General features: G+C 43.2%; 1 protein-coding gene across 2 annotated transcripts in view; it reads left to right on the top strand.

Moving 5' to 3' along the window:
* Positions 1–27,458, top strand: part of PPP2R2C (protein phosphatase 2 regulatory subunit Bgamma) — a 303,850-nt gene that overhangs the window by 210,353 nt on the left and 66,039 nt on the right. For both annotated transcript variants that reach the window (XM_063135823.1, XM_063135824.1), the window contains one exon: positions 10,664–10,833. In XM_063135823.1, the coding sequence (XP_062991893.1) occupies positions 10,664–10,833 (170 nt within the window). The remainder of the gene's footprint in view (positions 1–10,663; positions 10,834–27,458) is intronic.

Genomic DNA, 27,458 nt, shown 5'->3' on the forward strand with positions numbered 1-27,458 from the left:
ATTCCTTTGTAGCTCTGTTTGTTCCCATGTGGATGAGAAGAAAAAGCTATGTGTTAGTGGGCTTTACTGTTTAAACTTTTGGGAACCGCCCAGAGACCTTTGGCTATGGGGTGGTATATAAATGTAATAAATAAATAAAATAAATAAATATAAGATTTGGCAACCCTTTACTCACATTTCTAATCTGTCCTCCAGGAAAACAACATACCTGGCAAGGCCATGGGTCTGGGCAACATAGAATCATAGAATAGCAGTTGGAAGGGGCCTACAAGGTCATCAAGTCCAACCCCCTGCTCAATGCAGGAATCCACCCTAAAGCATCCCTGACAGATGGTTGTCCAGCTGCCTCTTGAATGCCTCTAGTGTGGGGCTGGCTTCCTTTAACTTGAGCCTGTTATTCCATGTCCTGCACTCTGGGAGGATTGAGAAGAGATCCTGGCCCTCCTCTGTGTGACAACCTTTTAAGTATTTGAAGAGTGCCATCATGTCTCCCCTCAATCTTCTCTTCTCCAGGCTAAACATGCCCAGTTTTTTCAGTCTCTCTTCATAGGGCTTTGTTTCTAGTCCCCTGATCATCCTGGTTGCCCTCCTCTGAACACACTCCAGTTTGTCTGCATCCTTCTTGAATTGTGGAGCCCAGAACTGGACGCAATACTCTAGATGAGGCCTAACCAGGGCCGAATAGAGAGGAACCAGTACCTCACGTGATTTGGAAGCTATACTTCCATTAATGCAGCCCAAAATAGCATTTGCCTTTCTTGCAGCCATATCGCACTGTTGGCTCATATTCAGCTTGCGATCTACAACAATTTCATGATCCTTCTCGTTGCTGAGCCAAGTATCCCCCATCTTGTAACTGTGCCTTTGGTTTCTATTTCCTAAATGTAGAACTTGGCATTTATCCCTCTTAAATTTCATTCTGTTGTTTTCAGCCCAGCACTCTAGCCTATCAAGATCACTTTGAAGTTTGTTTCTGTCTTCCAGGGTATTAGCTATCCCACCCAATTTGGTGTCATCTGCAAAATTGATAAGCGTTCCCTGCACCTCCTCGTCCAAATCATTAATAAAAATGTTGAAGAGCACTGGGCCCAGGACTGAGCCCTGCGGCACCCCACTCGTTGCCTCTCCCCAGTTTGAGAAGGTTCCATTGATAAGTACTCTTTGAGTCCAATTCTGTAGCCAACTGTGGATCCACCTAATAGTTGTTCCATCTAGCCCACTTTTAGCTAGTTTGTTAATCAGAATATCATGAGGCACTTTGTCAGAAGCTTTGCTGAAGTCAAGATATATGACATCCACCGCATTCCCACAGTCCACAAGGGAGGTTACCCGATCAAAAAATGAGATCAAATTAGTCTGATAGGATTTGTTCCTGACAAATCCATGTTGGCTTCTAGTGATCACTGCTTTATTTTCAAGTTGCTTTCAGATTGACTTCTTTATAATCTGCTCCAGAATTTTCCCAGGGATGGATGTCAGACTGACTGGTCTGTAGTTCCCAGGTTCCTCCTTTTTGCACTTTTTGAAGATAGGGACAACGTTAGCCCTCCTCCAGTCATCCGGCACCTCACCCGTCTTCCATGATTTTGCAAAGATAATAGACAAAGGTTCTGAGAGTTCTTCCGCTAGCTCCTTCATTACTCTAGGATGCAGTTCATCGGGCCCTGGAGATTTGAACTCATTCAAGGAAATTAGGTGTTCTTTAACCATTTGTTTATCAATCTCAAATTGCAATCCTGCCCCCTCAACTTCTGCTTCACTTTCTCCAGGGGGGTCATAGACCCGCTTTTGGGAGAAGACTAAAGCAAAGTAGGAATTGAGCACTTCAGCCTTTTCTTTGTCATCTGTTATCAATTTGCCATCCTCATTAAGCAGTTGAACCACCATTTCTTTCCTCTGTCTTTTACTACTCACGTATCTGAAGAAAGCCTTTTTATTGCTTTTAGCATCCCTTGCTAATCTCAGCTCATTCTGAGCTTTAGCCTTCCTGACGCCATTTCGGCACTTCTGCGCCACTTGTCTGTACTCTTCTTTTGTAGCCTGGCCTTCCTTCCACTTCCTATATGCATCCCTTTTTGTTTTCAGGTCATCTCTAAGCTTTTTGTTTAGCCACATTGGTTTCCTCTGTTGTTTTCTATCTTTTCTCCTTGTTGGAATTGTTTGTAACTGTGCCTTTAAAATTTCCTTTTTTAAATACTCCCACCCATCCTGCACTCCTTTTTGTCATGCCCTGCGTGGACATGGAGTCAGGGGACGAGGAATTGGAGGAACCTGGACCCAGTAACAATGGGCCCAGCCCAGGGAACGTGGAGTCTGGGCCAGCAGAGATTCCTGCAGTGCCAGAAGGAGAAAAGCCGGTCACAAGTGTGCCAGCGGGGACCTCTGCTAATCCAGAGAGCCCAGATGAGGAGGCAAGCTTACCAGCTCCATCGTTTAGTCAGCAGCGTGCGGAGAAAGAATCTAGGTGGCGCTCCCACAGGCTTTATCTAAAACGCCAAGCAATTAAGGAACAGCTGGGGGAGCGTGATTCAGCATAAATACGCGGCAGGAAGCCGAGGAAGCTTTGTCAGAGGTTAACTGAGTTACCTGGCGAAAGCTTCGATCTCTGGATCCTTTGACCCCTTTCCTTGCTACTCGGACTCTTGCCTTGCTTCCTGCCTTGACCTTGGACTGGCCATGACTACGTCTTCCTGCTCTTGCCCTGCTGAACCCTTTGACCGTGTTTGGACTTCGTTGACTGCTCGTTGTGCTGACCATTGGACTGACCCTTGACCACGTTGCCTGCCAAAGCCCTAGACCTTGGACTCGCTACAGACCAACCTACCTGCTGTAAGCCTGAACCCTTTCTTTGCCTTCTCGCAGTTGCTCCCAGTTCCGTTCCTGCCTTCGTCTCCTGTGTTCCAAACCTTTTACTGCCTGCTTGAATTTCCTAATAAAGACCATTAGCATTCCTGAGAGGCTCTAGTGTTTATCTATCGTCAGCCTTTGGCAGCTTTCCCGGACACTTTTCTCATTAGGCTCATTTGCCACAGGACCTTACTTATCATAGTTCTGAGTTTATTAAAATCAGCCTTCCTAAAATCCAGAGTACGTGTATGGCTACACTCAACTTTTGTCTCCTTCATAATCAAGAATTCAAGTATGACGTGGTCACTTTCCCCCAGAGTTCCTGTAACTGCCACTTTATCCACTAAGTCATCCCTGTAGGTCAATATCAAGTCAAGGATTGCTGATCCTCTAGTTGCTTCCTCCACTTTCTGTAGGAGAAAGTTATCACCCACACATGCCAGGAATTTCTTGGAAGGGACGCTTTTGGCAGTATTGGTCTCCCAACAGATATGAGGGTAATTGAAGTCCCCCATCACTACTACATCACACTTCCTTGAAACACTGGCAATTTGTTTCTCAAAAGTTTCATCCTCGTCTTCTCCTTGATTGGGTGGTCAGTAGTAGACTCCGATTATCATGTTCTTTTTATTCCTTGCCCCATTTATTTTAATCCAGACTCTCTCGATGGGGCTCCCAGTCTGATCCGCCTGTATTTCTGTGCAAGGATAGGTATTTTTAACATATAGTGCAACTCCACCTCCCTTTCTATTTCTTCTGTTCTTTTTGAACAAGTTATATCCTTCAATTGCTATATTCCAGTCATGGGAGTTATCCCATCAAGTTTCAGTTATACCTATCAAGTCGTATTTGCCTTCATGTAATAAGAGTTCAAGTTCGTTCTGTTTGTTTCCCATGCTCTGGGCATTAGTATATAGACATCGAAGACCATGTGTTTTATAGTCTGGCTTTGTTCCTACATTGTTGCGGACACTATTTTGGGGCACTATTGGAGCTGTTCTCTGTACTGTAGTGCATTGGCCTTCGTCCATTGTTGCCTCGAGGTTTACGTCTCCCGCCCCCGTAAGATTCAGTTTAAAGCCCTCCTGATCAAGTTCTTCACGCTGTGGCCGAACACATTCTTTTCAGCCCTTGTGAGGTGCAACCCATCCCTTGCCAGCAGTCCATGTTCCAAGTAGCATAGCCCGTGGTCCCAGAATCCAAAACTCTCACGACGGCACCACCTTCATAGCCAGTCATTCATCCGGAGTATTTGTCTTTCCCTTTCTAATCCTCTTCCAAGAACCAGGAGGATGGATGAGAAAACTACCTGGGCCCCAAAGTTCTTCAGTTTCCTTCCCAGAGCTTCAAAGTCTGAAATGATTTCTTCGTAGCTCTGCTTGGCGACATCATTTCTTCCCACATGGTTGAGAAGAAAGGGGTATGTGTCCGTGGGCTTTATGAGCTTCGGTAACCCTTCAGTCACATCTCTAATCTGTGCTCCAGGGAGACAGCACACTTGACGAGTCCATGGGTCTTCACGACATACTTGGGTTTCAATCCCACGCAGCAGGGAGTCTCCCACAACGACTACTCTTCTCTTCTTCTTGGTTGACCTACCTTCTTCCTCTTGTTCACTGTTGCACGGTGTCTCCTGTACTTCTCCCTCTGCAAACTGTCCTTCAGACTCATCCTCCAGAAGCTGAAAGCATTTGCTTAACTCTAATGGTTCCACCGGTGCAGAATGCCTTCTAGTTCTTCTGCTCCTAATTGTCACTCTTTTCCAGAGAGTTTCCTCTTCATTGGCTTTTCTCCCCTCAGCATACTCCACTTCTGCTTCAGCTGGCTGGTGCTCTTCAATCTCATGTGCTTCTTGTTGCTGTTCCACCGTTCGGTCTAAGAACTCCTCGTCCTCTTATTCTTTGGAGGGTGGACACTCGCCACTCAAGTCCTCTCACTTTTTCTTCCAAAAGTGCCACCAGCTTGCACTTGTTGCAGGTATACGCCATGTTGCGCTGAGGCAGAAACACGAACATTGCACACCCTTTGCAAGTCACCACCTCTAGGGACTCCTTTCCATCCATATTGTCTATTTTTGCTTTTTTTTTCTCCTTTCTGATTATAGTGGAATTGCCTTTGCTTTGTCCTGTCCTCTCTGAAGGTACACAACTATATGAGTATGTCTTAAGGGAAAATAGATTTTTTGGTTGGTTGTTTTTGTGGGGGTTTTTCTCTTTATGTTTTTCTTTGTTTTTCCCCCTCTCTTTTTTTTCTTAGAGGCCTCCCCTTTGACCTCCCCTGCCAAACTCCCCCTGTCAAACTCCTGTTTGCTCTTCCTGCTCGCTCTCAGGGAACTGGCTTACTTTTCTAGCTTCTACATCCCACACCATTCTCATCTCCGTCCCTTTATTCATATTCATTTCAAAATATTCTTTTAATTTCTTCTTAATTTTGTCGACTATATTATTATCATGTAGTAACATTTCATTAAGTCTCCATCTGAAAGCAGTTCTTTCACTTCTGCATTCAATTTTTATAGGGTTGTGGTCTGAAAAAGACTTGGGTAGTATCTCTATTTTTTTGACTTTGGTGAAAAAATCTCTAGTTGTCAAAATCATATCTATTTTTGAAAGAGATTTATGCCTTTCTGGAAAAAAAGGTGTATTCTTTGGATGAGCCATTTTGTAGTTTCCACACATCCACCAACCCCAGATTGTCCATCAGGTCGAAAAAACTTTTTGGGAGTTTACCTTGAGTTAATTTTATCTTTTTCACTGATGTTCTGTCCATCTGTGGTAGAATCACTCTGTTCCAGTCTCCCATCGGACACCAACTCTCATAGTATAAATCTGTCAATTTGGACAGGAGCCCTTCATAGAATTCTGTTTTATTATCATTGGAGGTATATACTCCCATGACCATCATTGACATTCAATTGAGAGTGATTCTTACACCTACAAATCAACCTTGATCATCTGCCAATATCAATTCTGGGTGTAGATGTGACTTTATACACAAAACTATGCCATTTTTCTTATTTACACTTGCAGAGATAAATTCCATTCCCTGATTCTTGTTGGTTAGATAGTTGACATCCCTTTTCCTAATGTGAGTCTCTTGTAGACATATAATATCATATTTACTTTTTCTTAAATAGTGAAATACTTTTTTCTTCTTTTGGGGGGAATTCATGCCATTGACATTCTACATTAAAAAATTATGATCCATCATTTTGGTCATAATTTTTAGTCTTATACTTTTATTTAAGAGTCTTTTTCTCTCTACTCACTCCTTCCTCTCCTTGGTCTCCATCTGATTTAGTACATTTCAAGTCTTCTTTAATTTTTTCCACAAAGTAAAGATGACTACTTCTGGAAACTCACATCTGAAACTAATCTTCTCATTAAGGATATTTGTTATAATCCTTCCATTTGAGTAAAATTGTCATAGGGATCTCCTTCATTACGATAATTTCTTTGCCACGAATTTTTAATTTTTTGTCATAATGAATCTGGAGGATTTTATCTCTTACCATCTTCCTGATGAAGTGTACCAATACATCTCCAGGCCATCCTCTTGTTTTTGCATAGGCCAAATTCACTCTGAATACTCTATTTATTTCCTCTTCCAGATAATCCTCGGATTCACCCATTGCTGCTGATAGACACTCTATTATCACATCTCTAAGATTATCACATCTTGATTTCGCTATCGACCAATCGAAGGCCAGTGGCAAATGTTCCATTCCTAAGCAAGATCCTTCAGCAGGTGGTTGCTGGCCAGCTCCAGACGCTATTATTATTATTATTATTATTATTATTATTATTATTATTATTATTATTATTTATTTATTTATATAGCACCATCAATGTACATGGTGCTGTACAGATTACACAGTAAATAGCAAGACCCTGCCGCATAGGCTTACAATCTAATAAAGTTGTAGTAAACAATAAGGAGGGAAGGAGAATGCAAACAGGCACAGGGAAGTGTAAACAGGTGAAGCTAACAGTATAGAGTCAGAACAAACTCAATATTTAAAAGCTATAGGGAAAAGAAAAGTTTTTAGCTGAGTTTTAAAAGCTGTGATTGAGTTTGTAGTTCTCAAGTGTTCTGGAAGAGCGTTCCAGGCGTAAGGGGCAGCAGAAGAAAAAGGACGAAGCCGAGTAAGGGAAGTGGAGGTCCTTGGGCAGGCGAGAAGCATGGCATCAGAGGAGCGGAGAGCACGAGCGGGGCAATAGTGTGAGATGAGAGAGGAGAGATAGGCAGGAGCTAGACCGTGAAAAGCTTTGAAGGTCAACAGGAGAAGTTTATATTGGATTCTGGAGTGAATTGGAAGCCAATGAAGAGATTTCAGAAGTGGAGTGACATGGTCAGAGCGGCGGGCCAAGAAGATGATCTTAGCGGCAGAGTGGTGGACAGAGGCCAGCGGACTGATGTGAGATGAGGGAAGGCCAGAGAGAAGAAGGTTGCAGTAGTCCAACTGAGAGATAACCAGTGCGTGAACGAGAGTCTTGGCAGAAGAGACAGTAAAAAATGGTCGAATCCTGGCAATATTATACAGGAAGAAACAACAGGATTTAGCTACTGCCTCGATATGAGGAATAAAGGAGAGCGAGGAATCAAATATAAAGCCAAGACTACGAGCTTCCTTGACCGGAGTAAGCGTGACATCGTTGACAGTAAGAGAGAATGAGAGGTGAGGAGAAGGTTTAGGAGGAAAAACAAGCAGTTCAGTTTTTGCCATATTAAGTTTCAAACGACGATGAAGCAGCTAGGCTGAGATATCTGAAAGACATGCCAAGATACGATCATGAACATCAGGAGAAAGTTCCGGAGAAGAGAGATATAATTGTGTATCATCGGCATACAGGTGATATTGGAGGCCATGAGATTGAATAAGCTTACCCAAGGGCAGCATGTATAAAGAAAACAACAACGGGCCAAGCACCAAGCCTTGCGGAACCCCTACTGAAAGGGGAAAAGAGGAGGACGAGCTGCCATTAGCCGACACACTGAAAGAGCGACCCTCTAGATAGGAGGCGAACCAGTTAAAGACAGAGCCACAGAGTCCAAGGTCATGGAGGGAATCTAAGAGAAGATCGTGATCAACCGTGTCAATGGCTGCAGTTACATCAAGGAGAATAAGAACGGAATAATGGCCTTTAGACTTGGCAGTAAGAAGATCATTGGTGATCTTAGTAAGGGCTGTTTCAGTGGAATGCAAAGGACGGAATCCAGATTGAAAGGGATCCAGAGCAGAGTTACTAGAGAGAAAGTCAAGACAACGAGAGTAGACCACACGTTCCAGGATCTTTGAGACAAGGGGCAACAGAGAGACAGGTCGGTAGTTAGACAGAGATAGTCGATCAAGAGTGGGTTTTTTGAGAATGGGAGAGACTGTAGCATGTTTAAAAGAAGAAGGAAATGAACCAGAGGACAGAGAAGAATTAATGATGTGAAACAAGGACGGGAGGATAGCGGGGATAAGATTAATAAAGATGCGAGAGGGAATCGGATCATGGGAACAAGTGGAAGGCTTCGACGAGCGCAGTATTTTAGACAGTTCATCAGCTGAGACCGAAGGGAACGCCGAGAGAGTTGCAGGAGGAACTGACAGGTGAGGAACAGGAGCTGGAAGCGGAGCAGAGCTGGCCAGATCGGAGCGAATAGTTTGGATTTTAGCATTGAAGAAAGAGGCAAAGTCATTGGCAGACAGAGAGGCGGGGAGAGATGGTGGATTAGGCTTCAGAAGAGAATTGAAGGACACGAAGAGCTGCTGAGGGTGCCTAGCATTTGACTGGATCAACGTTGAGTAGTGCTGCTGTTTGGCCAGTGAAATGGCAGAAGAGAAAGAGGAGAGAACAAATTTGTAATGGACAAAGTCCGCCCAGTCCCTGGTCTTACGCCACAGGCGTTCAGCTGCCCGGGAACAAGAGCGAAGGTAGCGGAGGAAAGAGGTGAGCCACGGTTGGGGTTGAGAGGGGCGAACTATCCGAGTTGTAGATGGAGCAAGGTTATCAAGAGTTGAAGATAAGGAGGAGTTAAAGGAGGAGACGGCTGAGTCCAAGGAGACGGCTGTGAAGACAGAAGGAAGAGAGGAGGCTAGAGACTGAGAAAAAGCCTCATAGTTGATAGAATGCAGGTCACGACAAGGGCATGAAGCGGGACGTGAAGGAGGGGGATTGTGAGTAATATTGAAAGAGACTAGATGATGATCTGACATCTGGATCTCTTTCAGTTGGGTTTCAGGTCTGGTTTTGGCACAGAAACAGCCTTGGTTGCCTTGCATGATGACTTCTATTGGGAGAAAAACAGGAGGAGTGTGACTCTGTTGATTCTCCTTGATATCTCAGTGGCTTTCAATACCATCAACTCTGGTATCCTTCTGGGACAAATGTCTGGGTTGGGAGTGGGAGGTAATGCATTGCAGTGGTTCCACTCCTCCTTGTCGGGTCAGCTCCAAAAGGTTGTGCTTGGGAATAATTGCTTGGCCCCTTGGATTCTCCAGTATGGGGTTCTACAGGGGTCAGTTTTGTTCCCCAAGCTGTTCAACATCTACATGAAACCATTGAGTGTAGTCATCTGAAGTTTTGGAGTGTGTTGTCATCAGAATGCTGATGACATGCAGCTCTATCTCTACTTCTCATCTTCATCAGGTGAGGCTGTGGATGTGCTGAACTGGTGCCTGGCTGTGATAATGGACTGGATGGGGGCTATTAAACTGAAACTCAATATAGAAAATACTGAGATGCAGTTAGTGCGTGGATCTTCTGACTGGATGGAGGGTGTTCATCCTGTTCTGAATGGGGTTGCACTCCCCTGAAGGTTCAAGTTTGTAGCTTGGTGCTTCTCCTAGAACCATCTCTGTCACTTGAGGTTCAGGTGGCCTCGGTGGCACAGGGTGCCTTCTACCAGCTTCGGTTGGTGGCCCAGCTGTGCCCCTATATAGGAATAACCTGGCTTTCAGTTGTCTATGCCCTGTTAACCTCCAAGTTAGATTACTGCAATGCACTCTGCATGGGGCTGCCTTTGAAGATGGTTCAGAAGCTGCAGCTTGTGCAAAATGCAGCAGCTAGAATGATAACAGGGACCAGGAGGTTGGAACATATAAGACCAACTCTGGCCTGCTTGCATTAGTTGTCTGTATATTTCTGAGCCCAATTCAAGGTGCTGGTTCTAACCTGTAAAGACTTATGTGGCTTGAGATCACAATACCTGACAGAACGCCTCTCCCAACATGAATTTACCTGTACAGTACGCTCAACAGCTAAGATCCTCCTCCAGGTGCCTACTCCAAGGGAAGCTTAAGCCAAATATAACAGCGGGGGTGTGGGTGTGGGTGTTAGAGACCTGCTATAACTCTAAGGTAGCTTCTTGACTGAGTAAGGGTATCATAGATATCTTTTAAATGATTGAGTAGCCTTCTAACTCACCATGGGTAAGTTCCATTTAAATTAAGTAACAGTATTAATTCAGTAAGGATCTAAGTGACTTTAAAATTAATTCCGTGTATTCAAATTTTCCTCCCTTAGAATGTACTCGTACACCAGAAGTCTTGGGGGAGTATGATTTTTGTTTAAAGGAAAAATTCAGGTTTTTTTTTCTTATCACCACCATTCACTACAAAAATTTGGTGTCACAGTAGAGACAATTTGGGAGCGGTGGGAGCCACAAAAATGGGGGGCCATGTGGTCCATTGCCCGTGTGTTTCCCATTCCTGATCTAATGCTTTTAATTAATTTGAAGTGTCTCAGTAAAATACTAAGTGCAACTTTGTATACATACTCTTAAGTATTTCTTAATAATCATATTTTTCTCTTTTTCGCCTCACCAGTTTTTGAAGAACCAGAAGACCCCAGTAGCCGTTCATTTTTCTCTGAAATTATTTCTTCTGTGTCAGATGTCAAATTCAGCCACAGTGGACGATATATGTTAGCAAGGGATTATCTCACTGTCAAAGTTTGGGATCTAAACATGGAGACAAAGCCTATAGAAATATACCAGGTATTTGTTGTTAATTTTTCATTTTTTTATAACAGTATTTCTTTATAAATGGTTAAATATAATTCTGCAAATTGTTTATTTAAACTAGCACAATTAAATATATGCTGTTGCCATGACTGGGGCTTTATTTATTGATTTAACAAATTTCTTGGCTGCCTTTCAAGGCAATAGCCTTCCCAAAACACTGGTGACTGTAGGATTGCTCCTGAGATTTATCGCACACTCGCCATGCCTGTGTGTGATAAATCTCACAGAGAGAGAGAGAGATTTGCAGCCCAGTACTCACATGATGTCATCCATGTCCTGCACTCCTTTTGCTTCTTCCCCTCCATGTTTCGTTTCTTTTTGGAGTGGGGAAAGTTTGTTTTTTCCCCATGTGAAATAAATGCGCTCCTCCCTCCCATGTATTGCTCTTGTTGCATTCTATCTGATCATCCCATTCTTTGTTGGGGGCGTGTGTGTCTAAGGGCGGTCTCACTAACAAAAGGGTAGGGCACGGCAGTTCTCCACTGAACCGTGAAGGGGGAGGGAGAGAGGTCCCATTTAACTCTATGTTTTTACTCCTGAGTAGGCATGACCAGTGGTACATTTTCAACTTAAAAGAAATGCAGAAAATGCACCGGGGCAGAGGTGGTGGTAGTTCACCCTGCAAAGCTTCGCAGTTAAAGACTTGGGTTTTTTTTAGAAATGGAGCTGCGGTCCTCCTTCCCTGTAGTTCACTGAGTCAGTTCATCATTCTTTCGGTCCTCCAACTTGATATATAAGGATCCTAGGGAAAGCATTGGGTGTTCCTTTACTCTCCCCCCACATTTCTCCTAAATTTTACAGTGCAAAATTTCTCCTAAATTTTACAGTGCAAAATTTCTCCTAAATTTTACAGTGCAAGGTAGACCAGTCCATGGATATCCAAGGGTTTACTTTCCCTAATCCCTTCATCCCTTAGGTAAACCATTGCATCATTACACCATTTCAGCCTACCAAAATTGCATTCAATTGCAAAGTTAAGCATGCATTGGATTTTAGTATGACTTGGATGTAAATGCAGATGAAATCAGTGGGATTTACCCTTGAGTAAGGGGACCAGCAGATATCAATTTTATGAACTGGAGATGCACAGCTTTGCATTATCAAGGAAAATGGATCCTCCACAAATGCAAACAGGTGGACTTTCGCATTGGTGGACTATGGGGAAAGGATCTAAGGGAGTAACTCAAAAGATTCCTAAAAAATCAAGGGATGAATTGATCTGATTCAAACTTTGCATGGATAAAGCCCTCCTTGAGACCTCTCAAGCTCCCAAGTTTCATCTCTTTATCTTTAAAAATTACACAGTATAAGCATTTTGGTTACCTTGGGGCAAAGGAGAAGACCTGACCACCTTTACAAAAGCAATTAGTTAAAATTATTGTTCATTTGCCCACCCTTTGAAATGAGCCAAACAAACCTTTGCTTCTCCTTCCCCAAGCCAAGATGCAGCAACAGTCTCGGCCCATGGCGCTCCCACCTGCTTCCTACAAATGGCCTCCCTTCCTTGGAGTCTGTTTAATATGATCTTAGGGGAAAGTATAGTGTGTTGTTTCACTGTAAATGCAGTTTCAGGCTGCTGTATTAATTGTATTTGCGCAGAAATAAATAATTAAAAAAACTACAGGGGAAAGGAGAACTTAAGGGGGCAGGGCATGGTAGGAGATTTTGCTGGGATAGTAGCACTTCCAAGTGAAAAGATACATGAGCTGAAAGAGCGCAACAACACAGAGACGTGAAAGTGCCCAGTTCTCAACTTGCTAAGGAAGTGGAGGGGGAAACTGAGGATGAAAACCGGATTTTAAAAAGTAGGTATAATGGTGCTCTAAGAGTACTTACTTCTGAAATAATGTTAGATGAATCTATCATACATTTGGGAACTCTAAAATCTATACAAGTCTCAAACTCCAATAACTATGGAGTATTGGTAAAAGTCCATTTCAACTATGCTGACTCTTTATCAAGTTACTGTATGAAAAAGTTCAAAGTCTTTGGGGAAAATGTTTTATTCTTTTTCTTTGGCTCTGACTGAGATTGCTAAATTGAGATCCTCCTGTTTCTTCAACTATAACCAAATAACTATAACCACAACCATCTAAAAATATATAGCCACTATGTACTCCCCCTCAGACACAATCCTATGCCTGTTTAGACTGTTTAAATAGGCATAGGATTGCACCCTTAATTGCAAATATCACTCTATATCAAACAAATAACTCTTACCAACAGAACATCAAACACTTTCTATATCCCAAACAGGTTGTTTCTTACTGCTGCCCAAGGACAGAGTGAATGCAGCTCCAATCTAAACTGAATCTATCTCCCCTGCACTTATCACCCCCTGAAAGACCAATGTAGTACCGTATTTCTTCGATTATAAGACACCATTGATTGTAAGACGCACACTAATTTCAGTACCACCAACAGAAAAAAAAAACCCCTAAGACACACCTGCGATTCTAAGACACACCCCATTTTTAGAGATGTTTATATGGGGGCAAAAGTGTGTTTTAGAAATAGGGTACTTAAAGAAACAGTAATTTGCACTTGGAAACAGACATTATCCCTTACAGCTTCTGTCTTCTTACAGAAACAAATAAATCAAATTTGCTATTAAGCTCATAAGGAGTCATTGTAAATTATGTTTCTTGCTCACAGAGTAAAGCACATGGATCCTGCTCTCTATAAATGGAAGTATGTGCCTGCTCAATAGCCAAAAATCTTTTGTTGTTATTTCTAAAAATATGATGTTAATCGGCATCAAGAATCTTCACCCTAATGACACTTTTTTGTTTACTGATTTGTAATCTGAAGGCCCTACCCATTTGTCCAACATAATGAGCATGGGCACAACATTACAAAAACCACTGTTAGATTGACAGGTAGTAAAGTCTCTTAATCTGAAAACCTTTCCATCTTTGGGATTTGTAAATTGTTTCAACAAACACATTTCCCATATTTAAAATGTCGACTTGCAATGGTGTGTCTAATTCTGTTATGAGTTAGATCCAACAGTACAATTTTGTCTTTTAAGTTACATGATCTATTCCCTACAGTTGGTAAGTTTTGACTTTCTGTGATATCTCTAACTAGATACCAATGTTTTAGAATGATACGTATAATAACAAAGGACATGTTGTTATATTCTAATGACCAAAGCATTTTTGATATTATGAACTCATTTTTTTCATCTAATTCAGCTCATTCTTATGATTGCTATCAGATTTATTTTTTACTCTCTTGATAACCCTCTCAGGCAGTGAACCCTCATAGTTTCAATTGCTGGACATACCAATATCTACATTGATTACACTGGTGCACTTACATTTTAATCTTAAAGTCCTAAATAGTCAGGTTTCCCGAAGGATATCAACTTCTGAAGCCCTTCCTGGGTACCCCTACCAAATTAAGTGCAGCAAATGTTTACTAGAGACAGGGCTTCAGTGGTGGTAACCTGGTTGTGAAATGCCCTTCCCAGAGAGGCTCACATAGCATAGTGATATTATGGTCGTTTGGCACCAGGTAAATACTTTTTATTTTATTTTACCAGCCCTTTCAATTCTAAAATCTTTTATTTATTGAGATGTATTTATAATATTTTTTATGCTGCTCAGTACATTCAAATCCTTAAGTGGTTTACATTAAATACAACATAAAAATATAGAAACAAGATAAAAATAATAAATAATTAAAAACAGTTTAGAACGATATTGCATCATCATAACAATAAGACAGGGTGGTAACAGGGTTTCATTGGTGAGGGAAAGCCTGTGTGAATAAGTGTGTTTTCAAGAGATTTCTGCCTTTCAAATCAGATGTGGAAGAATGTTCAAAATTGTGGGTGCCACCACTGAGAAGGCCAGCTAATGTACTGCTACTGGATGACATTTTATTGGCCATGGAACAACCAGTAAGGCCTCCTCATATCATCTCAGGGGTTGGGAAATTGGACAGTTAGATATCCTGGTCCCAAATCATTAAGGATTTTTATGTTAGCAACAAAGCCTTGAACATGTTAAGAGGCATCCAGTGCAGTTCTTTTAACACAAGTGAAATATGTGTACATCAAGGTGTTCCACTGAGCAACTCTGCTGCTGTGTTCTGCCCCAGCTTCCAAATCAGGCACAAGGACTACCCCATGTAAAGTGCATTAGAGTAGTCTAACCAAGAAGTTACCAGTGCATGCTATCCCTATCCAGGAATAGTTATAGTTGTTCTGAGACATTGAAGTCATCTGGGCCTCTAGTGGCAAAGATGAATCCAGAAGCATTTCCAAGACTATGCACCTGTTCCTACAGAAGGAGTGCAGCCCAGTCCAGAACAGGTGAACAACCTAATTCCAAGACCTGGGAAAAACCTACCCATAGGGTGTCTGTGTTGACAGTATTCAGTAGGGCTGTGCACCAGCTCGGATCCGAATCCAGAATCCGAAGCAGATCGGGGTGATTCAGTCCTATCTAAAACAGATCTGAGGTGGATCGGGGGAGGTCCAAATTGATCCAAGTGGATTGGATTGGTCTGGATCGATTCAGAGATCCAGATACCATTTTAAGTTCAGGTGCATTTCCCCCCCCCCAATAGACTTTCATTGTGAGCAATAAAAGCCTATGACTTTTTTATTTTTAAAGATAGAAACATGATACTTGGTGTCTTTAGAGATGGCATCATGCTTGTCCTGTGTGGAAATTTCCAGACGGATCTGTGCAGTGGTTTTGTTGCAATGATTTTTTTTAAGTTAAAAAGGGAGGGGGAGGAGTTTGCAGGGGTGATTGACAGCTTCATCTCCCAATCATGCTGAACACTCTCTTCTAAACCCCTGTCTTTGTGAGTGTGTGTTCATTATTTATTTCTGTTCATCTTTTTTAAAAAAATATATATATAAAAATTATTCTATCCTCTGTGTGTGTGTGAGTGTTCAATCATTCTTTCTCCTGATATTTATAAAAACAAAACAAATTTTTTAAAAAATTATTCTATCCCCCCCCCCCGTGTGTGTGTGTGTGTGTGTGTGTTGGTAGGATGCCTGTTAGTGTAAGCTGTTTACACAAGCATACATAGTGTGAGGGCGAAGCAGCACACAATCACATTTAATAAAAACTTTAAAATTCTAAAATCTTCAACATGAAATCAGTCTGTGCTTGGGATAGGTGGCAGGGTGCTGGTGCTTGTGCTGGGACCAGCACTACTAGGCCAGCTGTCTCGCCCACAGAGAAAATCATCAGGCGCCCTTTGCGTAGTTAGAGCCACATTATGTGTGTATTATTGATTGTCCCTAACTTACAGTCCTTCACTGCTAATTGGTGTCTGAATGGGAAGACCTTCAGGCTGTGTTAGGCTAGCTTTAGAACACAAAAGAACACTGAAGGGGAGATTTGCACTTGAATGGATAGTTTGTGGTCTTCTTGAATACACACCTTCTCTCTTTGCTAAGAGAGGCTGCTTCAACTGTTTCTTTGAAAAATCATATTTTTAAGAGTTGATTGCAGGACAACTACTGCACAAATGTGTCTGAATTTTTCACAGATGGATAACACCAGTACATCTGTGCGTTCCCCAAATTTCATGTGTGTCTGTTGAAAAATGAGATAGTTACAGCATTTTGGATTGCCTGAAAAATCACATTTTTAAAAATTCATTGTGAGCAAACCACTGCACAGATCTGTCTGAACATTTCCACACATGACAAGCATGATGCCATCTGTAAGCTCAACAAGTTTCATGTATCTATCTTTAAAAATAAAAAAGTTATAGGTGTTTATTTCTCGCAATGCAAGTTTATGGGGGAAATCATCCAAATTTTGATTTGGAGGTCCAAATCTGGACCCAGATCTGAGGTGGATTGGGGGAGGTCCGAATCAATCTGAGGTGGATCAGCCATGGTTCAGAAACTCTGGAACAGGGTCCAAGGTGGATCCGGGGGTCCATGCACAGCCCTACTATTCAGCTTCTGCTTATTAGCCCTCATCTGTCCCATAACTGCATGCAGGCAATGGTTTAGAACATGCATGGTGTCTCTATGTTCAGATATGTCCTGCTTTGACTGGAGCAACTCTAACTACAGTGAAGTCAGCCAACCTTCAGGTGGTTATCCAGTGGAGCTCAGGCTTCAAGAGACGTGGTCTGAAGACAGGCAAAAGTCAGAACACAGTCAGTGGATGCATTCAGACATCATGATAGCCCATGATGGGTTAATAAGCTACTCACAGTAGCTTATTTTGGAAACAAGCTACTGATCAGAAAAATAAGCTACTGTGAGTAGCTTATTAAGCTACTGAGTGTAATTTGACTCATCCCCTTGCCCCAGGATTGTCTACAAAGACAGTCCTGCTGCAGTCCCTTCCACCCAAGCAGTGACACTGTTTCACCTCTGAAGTGCTGGAGGTTCGGAGGATCAGGCCAAAACTTCATACATAGCATCCCCCATTCAGGAGTCACCTGATCCTCCATCAACCCCCTGCATAATAACTCACTAAGGAGCAAATATCACAAATCCTTCCCCTTTTGGGAGTTTGTAGGATTGGGACCAAATGCCACACACAATTTCTCCTAGTTGGAAGGCATCCAATCCACATCAAACCCCTGTACATTTACTCCAGACAAGTAGAAATCCCAAGTGCATGCCAAAGTTGAAATGCCTAGAAAGCCTTGGGAGTTGCAGGATCAGGACCAAACCTCACAGCCTGCCTCATCTACACTGCTGGCTTGGTCCTTTTAACATGTTCCTAATAAGTAAGCCAGCAAACAGCAGAGCAGTTTGCCAAACACCTTTGTATCCAACAAAGATAACCCACTGTGACCATAAAATGACAAAATAACCCATGATGGGTTAAATAACCCACTCTGCAGACCATGGGTTATTAGAGTGGGGTATTTTGGTCAAATATGACACAATAATCTATGATGGGTTATCATAACCCAGTCAGTGAATCAGACAAACAGAATCAGACAACAGCAGGAGTGGTCAGTATCAAATATGGTAAATCAGTCAGGTATGTTACACAGTCAAGGCTTGTTAGAAAGTGCCATGAAAAAGAGCATCACAGAATCATAGAATAGCAGAGTTGGAAGGGGCCTACAAGGCCATCGAGTCCAACCCCCTGCTCAATGCAGAAATCCACCCTAAAGCATCCCTGACAGATGGCTGTCCAGCTGCCTCTTGAAGGCCTCTAGTGTGGGAGAGCCCACAACCTCCCTAGGTAACTGATTCCATTGTCGTACTGCATCAGGAAGTTTTTCCTGATGTCCAGCTGGAATCTGGCTTCCTTTAACTTGAGTCCATTATTCCGTGTCCTGCACTCTGGGAGGATCGAGAAGAGATCCTGGCCCTCCTCTGTGTGACAACCTTTCAAGTATTTGAAGAGTGCTATCATGTCTCCCCTCAATCTTCTCTTCTTCAGGCTAAACATGCCCAGTTCTTTCAGTCTCTCTTCATAGGGCTTTGTTTCCAGACCCCTGATCATCCTGGTTGCCCTCCTCTGAACACGCTCCAGCTTGTCTGCGTCCTTCTTGAATTGTGGAGCCCAGAACTGGACGCAATACTCTAGATGAGGCCTAACCAGGGCCGAATAGAGAGGAACCAGTACCTCACGTGATTTGGAAGCTATACTTCTATTAATGCAGCCCAAAATAGCATTTGCCTATCTTGCAGCCATATCGCACTGTTGGCTCATATTCAGCTTGCAATCTACAACAATTCTAAGATCCTTCTCGTTTGTAGTATTGCTGAGCCAAGTATCCCCCATCTTGTAACTGTGCCTTTGGTTTCTATTTCCTAATAGAATCCAGTCACAGGGCATGACGCAAGGTACACAACTCAGAGGTTGGATGGACAATGATGTTCCAGTGCTGGCTGGGTTTCCAAGTGAAGACTTTTAACCTAAAACCTGCTGGACAACCCCACCCACCACCTGCAGTAATCAAGGTTCCCTTTCCAGAGTCTTACTCCTGAAGAGTCACTTTCTCCCAAGGAGACCTTTTCTGAACAATTTTTCACACAGAAGCCCTGCTTAGCCCTTAACTTGAGTGTAATGATGCTCCCTTGAGTCAGGCAGTTGCTCAACCTGTGCCTCAGAGGCGGAGTCCTCTCTCCTGACAAGGATGGTCCTGCAACCATCTCCCTCAAGGGCTCAGGCTCCTGTGGCAGTGCTTGATTTGGGGGTGCCCTGGACTTCTGGGGCCTCTAGCTCTTCCTCTGAGGAGGACTTCTCCAGTGAGGGCAGTGAGAAATAGAGCTGTGCGTCATTGATGTCACATTGACCCAAATCTCCTCATCCCCACCACCACCTGCTTCATGTAAATATTAAACAGCATTGGGGACAGCACTGTGGCACCCCACAGTTCAACTGACAGAGGCCAGGGCACAGTCACCCAATGTTATTCTCTGAACCCAACCTCGTAAGTAAGAGCTGAACCACTGAAACATGGTGCCCCTAACTAGTGGTCCAGGAGGATACCATGATCAAAGGTATCGAAAGTTGCTGAGAAACTGAGAAGAAATAAATGCCTCTTCCAAAGAAAGTCATTCATCAGGGTCACCAAGGCTAATTGGGGAAGGTGCCTTGAAGCGTCACCCAGGAAGGAGTTGCCTGTCCTGCTGCACCAGTGGACTCTGCACCTGAGCCTGAACTGTTCCTTTCCCCACCCACCAGCAACACCAAGTACTTAAGGCGGGGCTGCCAGGAACTGTGGGGGAAGGTGCCTGGAAGAAGGACGACAGCAGCTTGCCCAGAGTGCCACCTCCACCTTGCCTCTCTGAGAGGTCTAACGGTGGCTGGGAGTCCAATTCAGCATAATACGCATGGGAAAGGGAGCGGAAATATGTGTTGTGCAGGGCAGAGGGAGATATGGCGATAGCAGGGTGATGTGCCATTATACGGGAAGGAGAGATAGATATTTAACACCCATCTTACCTTCCAATCACCTTGCCACCCCAGGGAACTTGGAGCATGAACCAGGCCACCCACAGAACCTCTCCTTGCCAGGTCGGTTAAGATCAAAACAAATATCATCCATGACCTCCTTATAGATGAGGAGGCCGACCTGGCATGTTTCACAGAGACCTGGCTGGGAGATGACAGTGGCCCAACATGACCCCAGGCCCTCCCAGCTGGGTACTGTGTTAGTGAGCAGGTGAGGGAAAGTGGGCAGGGGGCGGAGTAGCTGTGGTCTACAAAGACAATCTCAACCTGACCAGAATTCCTGTTCTGGAATTGAATCACATCGAGTATGTGTACCTGAGTCTAAAGACCAGGGATAGACTGGGGATTCTGTTAGCGTACAGGCCACCCCACTGCCTATCAGACTCCCTGGCCGAGCTCATTGAACTGGTCTCAGAGTTGGTATTGGAGTTGCCCAGGCTTTTGGTGACTTCAAAATCACATTTGAGACCATTTTGGAAGGTGCCGCTCGGGAGTTCATGGCATCCATGACAAACATGGGCCTATCCCAACAGGTCTCTGGACCCACACATTCCACAGGTCACACCCTCGATGCTGTTTTCAGCTCCGAACAGATGGATCTGTGGGCAGAGGTGATGAATACCTCTGTGTTGTCATGGACAGATCTTTTTCTGGTAGGGTTAGTATCATGGCTACTATCTGTCCCTGCAGGGTGGCAGACCTGTTAAGATGGTCCGCCCTCGAAGGCTGATGGATCCTCTTGGATTCTTGACAGCCTTAGAGGGTTCTAAGGCTGGTATCGTTGATGATCCTGTTGAAGCCCTGGTCAATAGATGGAATCAAGATCTAACTAGGGGTATCGACATGATCGCTCCCAAACGTCCTCTCCAACTCACTTCTAACTGGGTACCTTGGTATACAAAAGATCTCAGGGGGTTGAAGCGGGAAGGACGACGACTAGAGCGCCGATGGCAGAAAACTCAACTTATATCCAACAAGACATGACAGAGAACTTCTTCGTTCCTATGGGGTTGCAATACATGCAACGAAGAAAGCTTTCTTCTTTGCACACATTGCGCCTATGAATTCGCATCCAACAGAACTGGTGAGGGGTCTAATGCAGACATCTTCCCCCCTGAACCCAATTTTAGAGCCTTCGGTAGTTCGCTGTGATGCCTTTAACAATCATTTCACAGATAAAATTTCTCAGATAAGAGCCAGCTTAGATGCCGTCATTATAGCAGAAGCTGACAATGGAGTGTCCAGCAACTCCGTGAGTAGGTTTACACTAGATCAGTTTCAGTTGGTGAGTACCGAGGACGTGGACAAGCTGCTGGGATGAGTGAGGAGGACAACTTGCCCTCTCGATCCCTATCTTTCATGGCTGGTCATCCAGGGTGGAGATAGATAGACAACAACTACAGCATATTATTAATGCATCTCTCAGAGAGGGGAGTTTTCCATTACTACCGCTATTATAGTAATGGTATGATCCATTATTACCGCTTAAAAGAGGCGGTAATATAACCACTTTTTAAAAAGCCCTCCCTGGACCCCCTGGACCTTAATAATTACAGAGCAGTATCAAATCTTCCATTTTTGGGCAAAGTGATCGAGAGGGCAGTTGCTTTCCAACTCCAAGCAGTCTTGGATGATGCAGATTTTCTAGACCCGTTTCAAATCGGCTTCATAGAAGGATACAGAGTTGAGACCACTATGGTCGCCTTAGCAGATGATCTACACCTGAGTATTGACTGGGGGACTGTGTCTCTGCTGGTAGTTTTGGACCTCTCAGCAGCTTTCAATACCATCGACCATGGTATCCTTCTGGACCGCCTGAGGGGCCTGTGAATCGGGGGCACTGTGCTTCAGTGGTTCCGGTTGTACTTCTCGGGCAGGTTCCAGATGGTGATGCTTGGGGATAGCTGCTCCTCAAAGAAGGAGCTGTTGTGTGGTGTACCACAAGGTGCCATCCTTTCCCCAATGCTATTTAATATTTACATGAAACCTCTGGGAAAGATCATCCGGAGGCATGGGGTGCTATCAGTATGCTGATGACACCCAAACGTATTTCTCTATGCCTTCGACAACAGCGTCAGCTAAGGATAGTATGTCTCGTCTGAATGAATGCTTAGGGGTGGTAATGGGCTAGATGAGGGAAAACAAACTGAAGCTGAATCCAGACAAGACAGAGGTGCTTGCTGTCAAGGGCCATAACCTGGTTTTGGAGGTGTGTCAACCAGTTCTGGATGGGGTTACACTCCCCCTGAAAGACTGTGTTCGCAGCTTGGGGGTGCTTCTGGATCCGGCGCTGCAAATGACAGCCCAGATAGATGCGACGGCCAGGAGTGCCTACTATCAGCTCCGGCTGATACGCCAGCTGTGCCCCTTCCTACAGTTGGAAGACCTAAAGACGGTAGTGCATACACTGGTAACTTCGAGGCTTGACTTTTGCAATGTGTTCTACCTTTGTGCCTAGTCTGGAAACTTCAACTAGTTCAAAATATGGCAGCCAGGTTGGTCACTGGTACACCACATTACACCAGTTTTAAAATCTCTTCACTGGCAGTTTCCGGGCAAAGTATAAAGTGTTGGTTATCACCTTAAAAGCCCTACCATGGTCCAGCCTACCTGCAGGATCGCCTTTTCCCATACAATCCGCCCCGCACACTCAGGTCCTCTGGGAAGAATTTACTCCAGCCAACAAAAACAAGGCTGACAACTATTACCCAGAGGACCTTTTCTTCTGCCACTCCCAGTTTGTGAAATGGATTGCAGGGAGAGATTTGTCAACTTAACAGTCTTCTGGAATTTAAGAAAGCCACAGAGACTGGTCTCTTCCAGCAGGCCTACCCAGTTGAATTTTAAGATGCCTTTTAATAATGTGCTGCTTTTAATAATGTATTAGTTTTAAATGTTTTAGTTAGTTATATGTATTTTATGATGTTTGCATTTGTGTTGTACCCCGCCTCGTTCCAGAGGGAGACATGGGTAACGAATAAATAAATAAATAAATATATTATTATTATTATTATTATTATTATTATTATTATTATTATTAATTCCATCCCAAAACCAGGCTTGAACCCAGACTGGAATGGATCAAGATAATCAATTCCCACTCAGACCACCTGCAGTTGAAATGCCACCACTCGCTTGAGCACCTTACTCAAAAAGGGGTGTTTGTGATTAAGTGATAATATAAATCTCTGGATCAAGAGAAGGTTTTTTTTTCCAGGAGTGGTCACACTACTGCCTCCTTCAAGGCAGCTGACAACAACATCTTGCAGTGATGAATTCACTGCCACCTTGTTCCAACTGTTCAGTCCCCCACAGATTGCTCAAAGAAGCCATGATGTGCTTCTTTGGTGGGTCGTGATGCTTGCATCACACAGCTGCAAGCATCACGTCCACCTCCCTGGGCTTCAAAAAACTGAAAATTACTGGACACCTGAATTCACTGGACACCTCAACAGACATTGCATCAAGATTGGCATTTAAGTTGGCATGAAGGTGAGCAATTTTATCCTTAAAATGTTTGACAAACCTGTCACTGCAGGTCTCTGAGAGCTTCAGTACTGGATCCACTGGGGTAGATGAAAACAACCTCTGAACCACTCAGAAGAGTTGAGTTGGACAATTATTAGAGGCTAGCAAAAAAAGCCCATCATACGACAGGTGTAGAGGAGCAGTCTGGTGAGGAGGTTAGTGGGTTTTGGCCCCTCTGCTAGGCCGGAAGCTCCTGACAGTTATCTTTCTCGGAACTTGGAACTTCCATAGAAGGCCGCAGTTCTGATAAATGTCGCTAGATGGCGCCAGAGGGCAAAACCTAGAAGTGGCTTGGAGGAGTCCTCTGGCCTTCTATCTTGGAACTTCCCTAGATGGCAGTTATTTTTCTTGGTAGATGGCAGTTGTTTTTCTTGGAACTTCCATAGAAGGCCCTGTGAGCTCAGAATTTTTAAACATACAAATAGGAGAAAATGCAGAGGCAGTGGATTGGCCTAAAAGTGCAAATAGGAGAGAAGGCAGAGGCAGTGGATTGGCCTACTGGTTGGCGATGTCACATCATCAACCAGTAGGCCAATCCACTGCTTCTGCCTTCTCTCCTATTTGCATAAGTGGCTTGGAGGAGGCCTCTGGGCTTTTATATATATAACTAGCTGTACCTGGCCACGTGTTGCTGTGGCTCAGTCTGGTTAAATTGAAAAGAAAGAAAAGACAAAGTGGATGTTTCTAATATGTTTAATTTCACAATGCTTGTGGATATACAATATTTTTAGTTGTTCCATTGTCTGTGTAGATATAGAGATTGTCTGGTTTGCCGACTCTAGAACATGCAACATATAATTGTCCATGTGAGAAGCAATCTGTGTCTAGCTCTAAACCGCACAATTCTAAAGATTGGCCCTGAGCTTTGTTGATGGTGATTGCAAACGCCAATCGAATTGGGAATTGCAATCTCTTAAATTGAAATGGCATATCAGTTGGAATCATAGGAATGCGAGGAATGGGGACATCTTCACCTTTGAAAGGTCCTGTCAAGATTGTTCCTTCTATGACATTGCTCAGTAATTTTTTTACTGCAAGCCGCGTGCCATTGCAAAGTTTTGGCTGGTTGATATTTCGCAACATGATAATTGGCATGCCGATTTTCAATTGCAGTACGTGCGGTGGCATCCCTGGCAGATCGAGTGAATTCAAAAATTCTGTTGGATAATTAACCGCTTCATCTGCTTCCACAACAGTGTCGATGTGACTGCCTCACTTTGAATGTTCGATTGAATAATATTGTTAAGTTCGTAGACGTTTTTGTTCTTGGCTGCAAGAATAGCTCGTTCACTCAGCCAATCGTGATTCTTATAATTGGTTTGAATATTTGGAAATACTTTTTCAACCAATTCTTCTTTTGACGTCACTAAATTACAGAAGTTTTGAGGTAATAAAATTCGTCCTGAGGTCAGATCAACTGGCACCTTTCCGTTTCCAATTTCCAGCAATTGACGTGAGAATATCTCAGGTGATCAATTGTTTTGCAGCTGGACACGCATATTTGTAGTTAATTTTAACATCTTTACGTGTCGCCACAAAGTAGAGTATTTCAGGCAAGCATTTATTTCGTCCGCTGGTGTTGATCGAGGAATTACAGGTAATGTTTGCCTGAAATCTCCTGCAAGCAATATTAATGTGTTCCCAAATGGTCTGATGTTTCCACGCAAATCTTGCAATGATCTATCAAGAGCCTCGAGTGATTTTTTGTGTGCCATTGTGCATTCATCCCAAACAATAAGTTTGCATTTTTGTAATATTTTTCCCATGCTGGATGCTTTGGAAATGTTGCACGTGGGAGTTTCAATGAATTGTATGTTTAATGGCAATTTCAAAGCGGAATGAGCAGTTCTTCCACCTGGTAGCAATGTCGCAGCTATTCCGGACGACGCAAGAGCTAAGGCTATGTCATTTTGGGATCGAATTGCTGCCAGAAACAATCTAATTAGGAACGTTTTACCAGTTCCTCCTGGCGCATCTAAGAAGAAGATTTCTCCAATCCCATTATTGATGGTTTTCATTATTTGATCGTAAATGCGTTTTTGCTCAAGCGTTAGCTTAGGAATATTTGATTGCACATACGACAAAAGATCATCCGTGTTGTAATTTTGTTCACGACGCAATTCTACATCGAATGAAGCAGCAACAGTTCGATTCGGTGATGGCATTCCCAATTGATTGAGAACTTTGTTTGCGATTTCTAAGCACAAATCTTCAATCATTATCAACGCTTCGTTGTAGATTTCTGGTGTGAAATCCATGTTCATATTTGAATTTTCTTTGCGTATTCGACAGAGAATATCTTCAGCCATGTCCGATTTATATTTCTCCCATAACTCTGTTGGAGATGAAGGAGAGCAGGCGGTCAATATGATTGCAAACAATGCACGAATTTGATTTGGATGTGACGTGTTGCATGCGTCATTAATGCATACATCCCAGTGTCGGTCGTTCTCCAATAAATTCAGAGCTTGACATGCACTGCGGAAAGTGGCATGTGTAACGCCGTTGACAATTCTCAATTGATGGAAAGACGTTGGACCGGGCACATTTACCAACAGCATGCGAAGAAAGAAGCATTCATCTTGATTGGGATGCACGGTGTACAGTCTGCCTATCGTTGTTTCCTTGAATATGTCAGGTTGTCCGTCGACTCGCTGTCCTCGTTTGCGTCGTTGAAATGATTTTCTACGTGCATTCCATGTGTAATACGTAGGCACTTCCGAATACAGCAGTGTTTGTGCAAATGCATCATTTTGACATAACGTGAAGAAACCAGTTAACGTTGTAGCCGGTGGATTCAGGGCTATTTTTTCCACATTTGCAGCTGTGAAATAAACGCGTTGTCCATTTTCTAGATGTACTGCTAAGTGAACAACAGCTTGACTTCGTTCATGTATGGGAAATGATAGAATTCGCTATACAGCTTCATTGCTGCTTATGTATCTTCCAGCCTGATACTGTGCTATTTCATCGATATGTATGACCGCATTCCTATCACTTATTTCTGGTAGCACGCCAAAAACTGCCATGTCAATGCCTTTTTTCATGTACTTACAAATGTATTTTATTGATTTTACAGAGTTACAGTATTCCACGTTTATGTGCGCTTTGTATGTTTTTGATAGCAAAGGCGAATATGGAACAACCCACCAGTTATCTACTTCGATGTCACCATTTCGCATTTTTATGGTTGCTAATTTTCCGCCATCTTCTGCTGATCTTTGTCTGTATAAAGGATATCCATCGTTTCCTGTAACTGTGTTGGATACTAATGCTCGAGGATATCGCTTAGAACATTTTCCGTCTATCATGCATGGTGAATTTGGATTCAGTGTACCGCAAGGTCCATGTATCATATTTTTCGTCACAACTTCATGCAAATCCTTATCGACGTTGGCATCTGGTATTTCAGCGCATATTACACTGTCAATTTCATTTGAAGTGATTTTGTTTTTGAGCCAGATTAGTATATGTGCGTGTGGCAATCCTCTCTTTTGCCATTTCACTGAGTACATCCAGCAGCGCACAGACCCAAACACTTCATGTTTTACCATGAAATCCATCAGCGATTTCAGCTTCTGTCTGAAAACACGTGCTGTGATGTCATGCCTATCCACCGGCGATTGGCCAGGAAGTAAGAGCTGTTGTATATCGTCCCAAGCTGGATTGCATGTGAATGTAATGAATAGGTCTGGATGGCCATAGTGATGAACATACACAATTGCATCTTGAGCGTACTCATGCATATGATGTGGACTGCCTGTATATGAAGATGGCAAAATCGTTAGTCTTCCAACGTTAGTTGTATTACCGTCATTTACAACTGCATCTCGCAAATAAATGTACTCTTCTGAGCGAAGCTTGGTCTGATTTAAACGGATGAATATCAAATGTTCTGTTTCTATTTTTGCATACATATCTACGATGTATTGGTGAAACAATTGACGGTATTTCAAAATGTGATTGTCTTCATTTTCTCGAATCATTAATCGGTATGAATAATAGTTCATTGCGCTGCATTTCATATCTGTTTCTTCGCCACTGACTGGATTTATCATCTTAACGTTGAAGTGATATCCATCGGCACCATCCCAAAAAATGATTGGATATTGCAGGGCATTGTAGCATCAATGAGTTTCTGCAATTTTTTTCAAT

Source organism: Elgaria multicarinata, chromosome 10 (genome assembly GCF_023053635.1).
Source record: "Elgaria multicarinata webbii isolate HBS135686 ecotype San Diego chromosome 10, rElgMul1.1.pri, whole genome shotgun sequence".
NCBI lineage: Eukaryota > Metazoa > Chordata > Lepidosauria > Squamata > Anguidae > Elgaria > Elgaria multicarinata.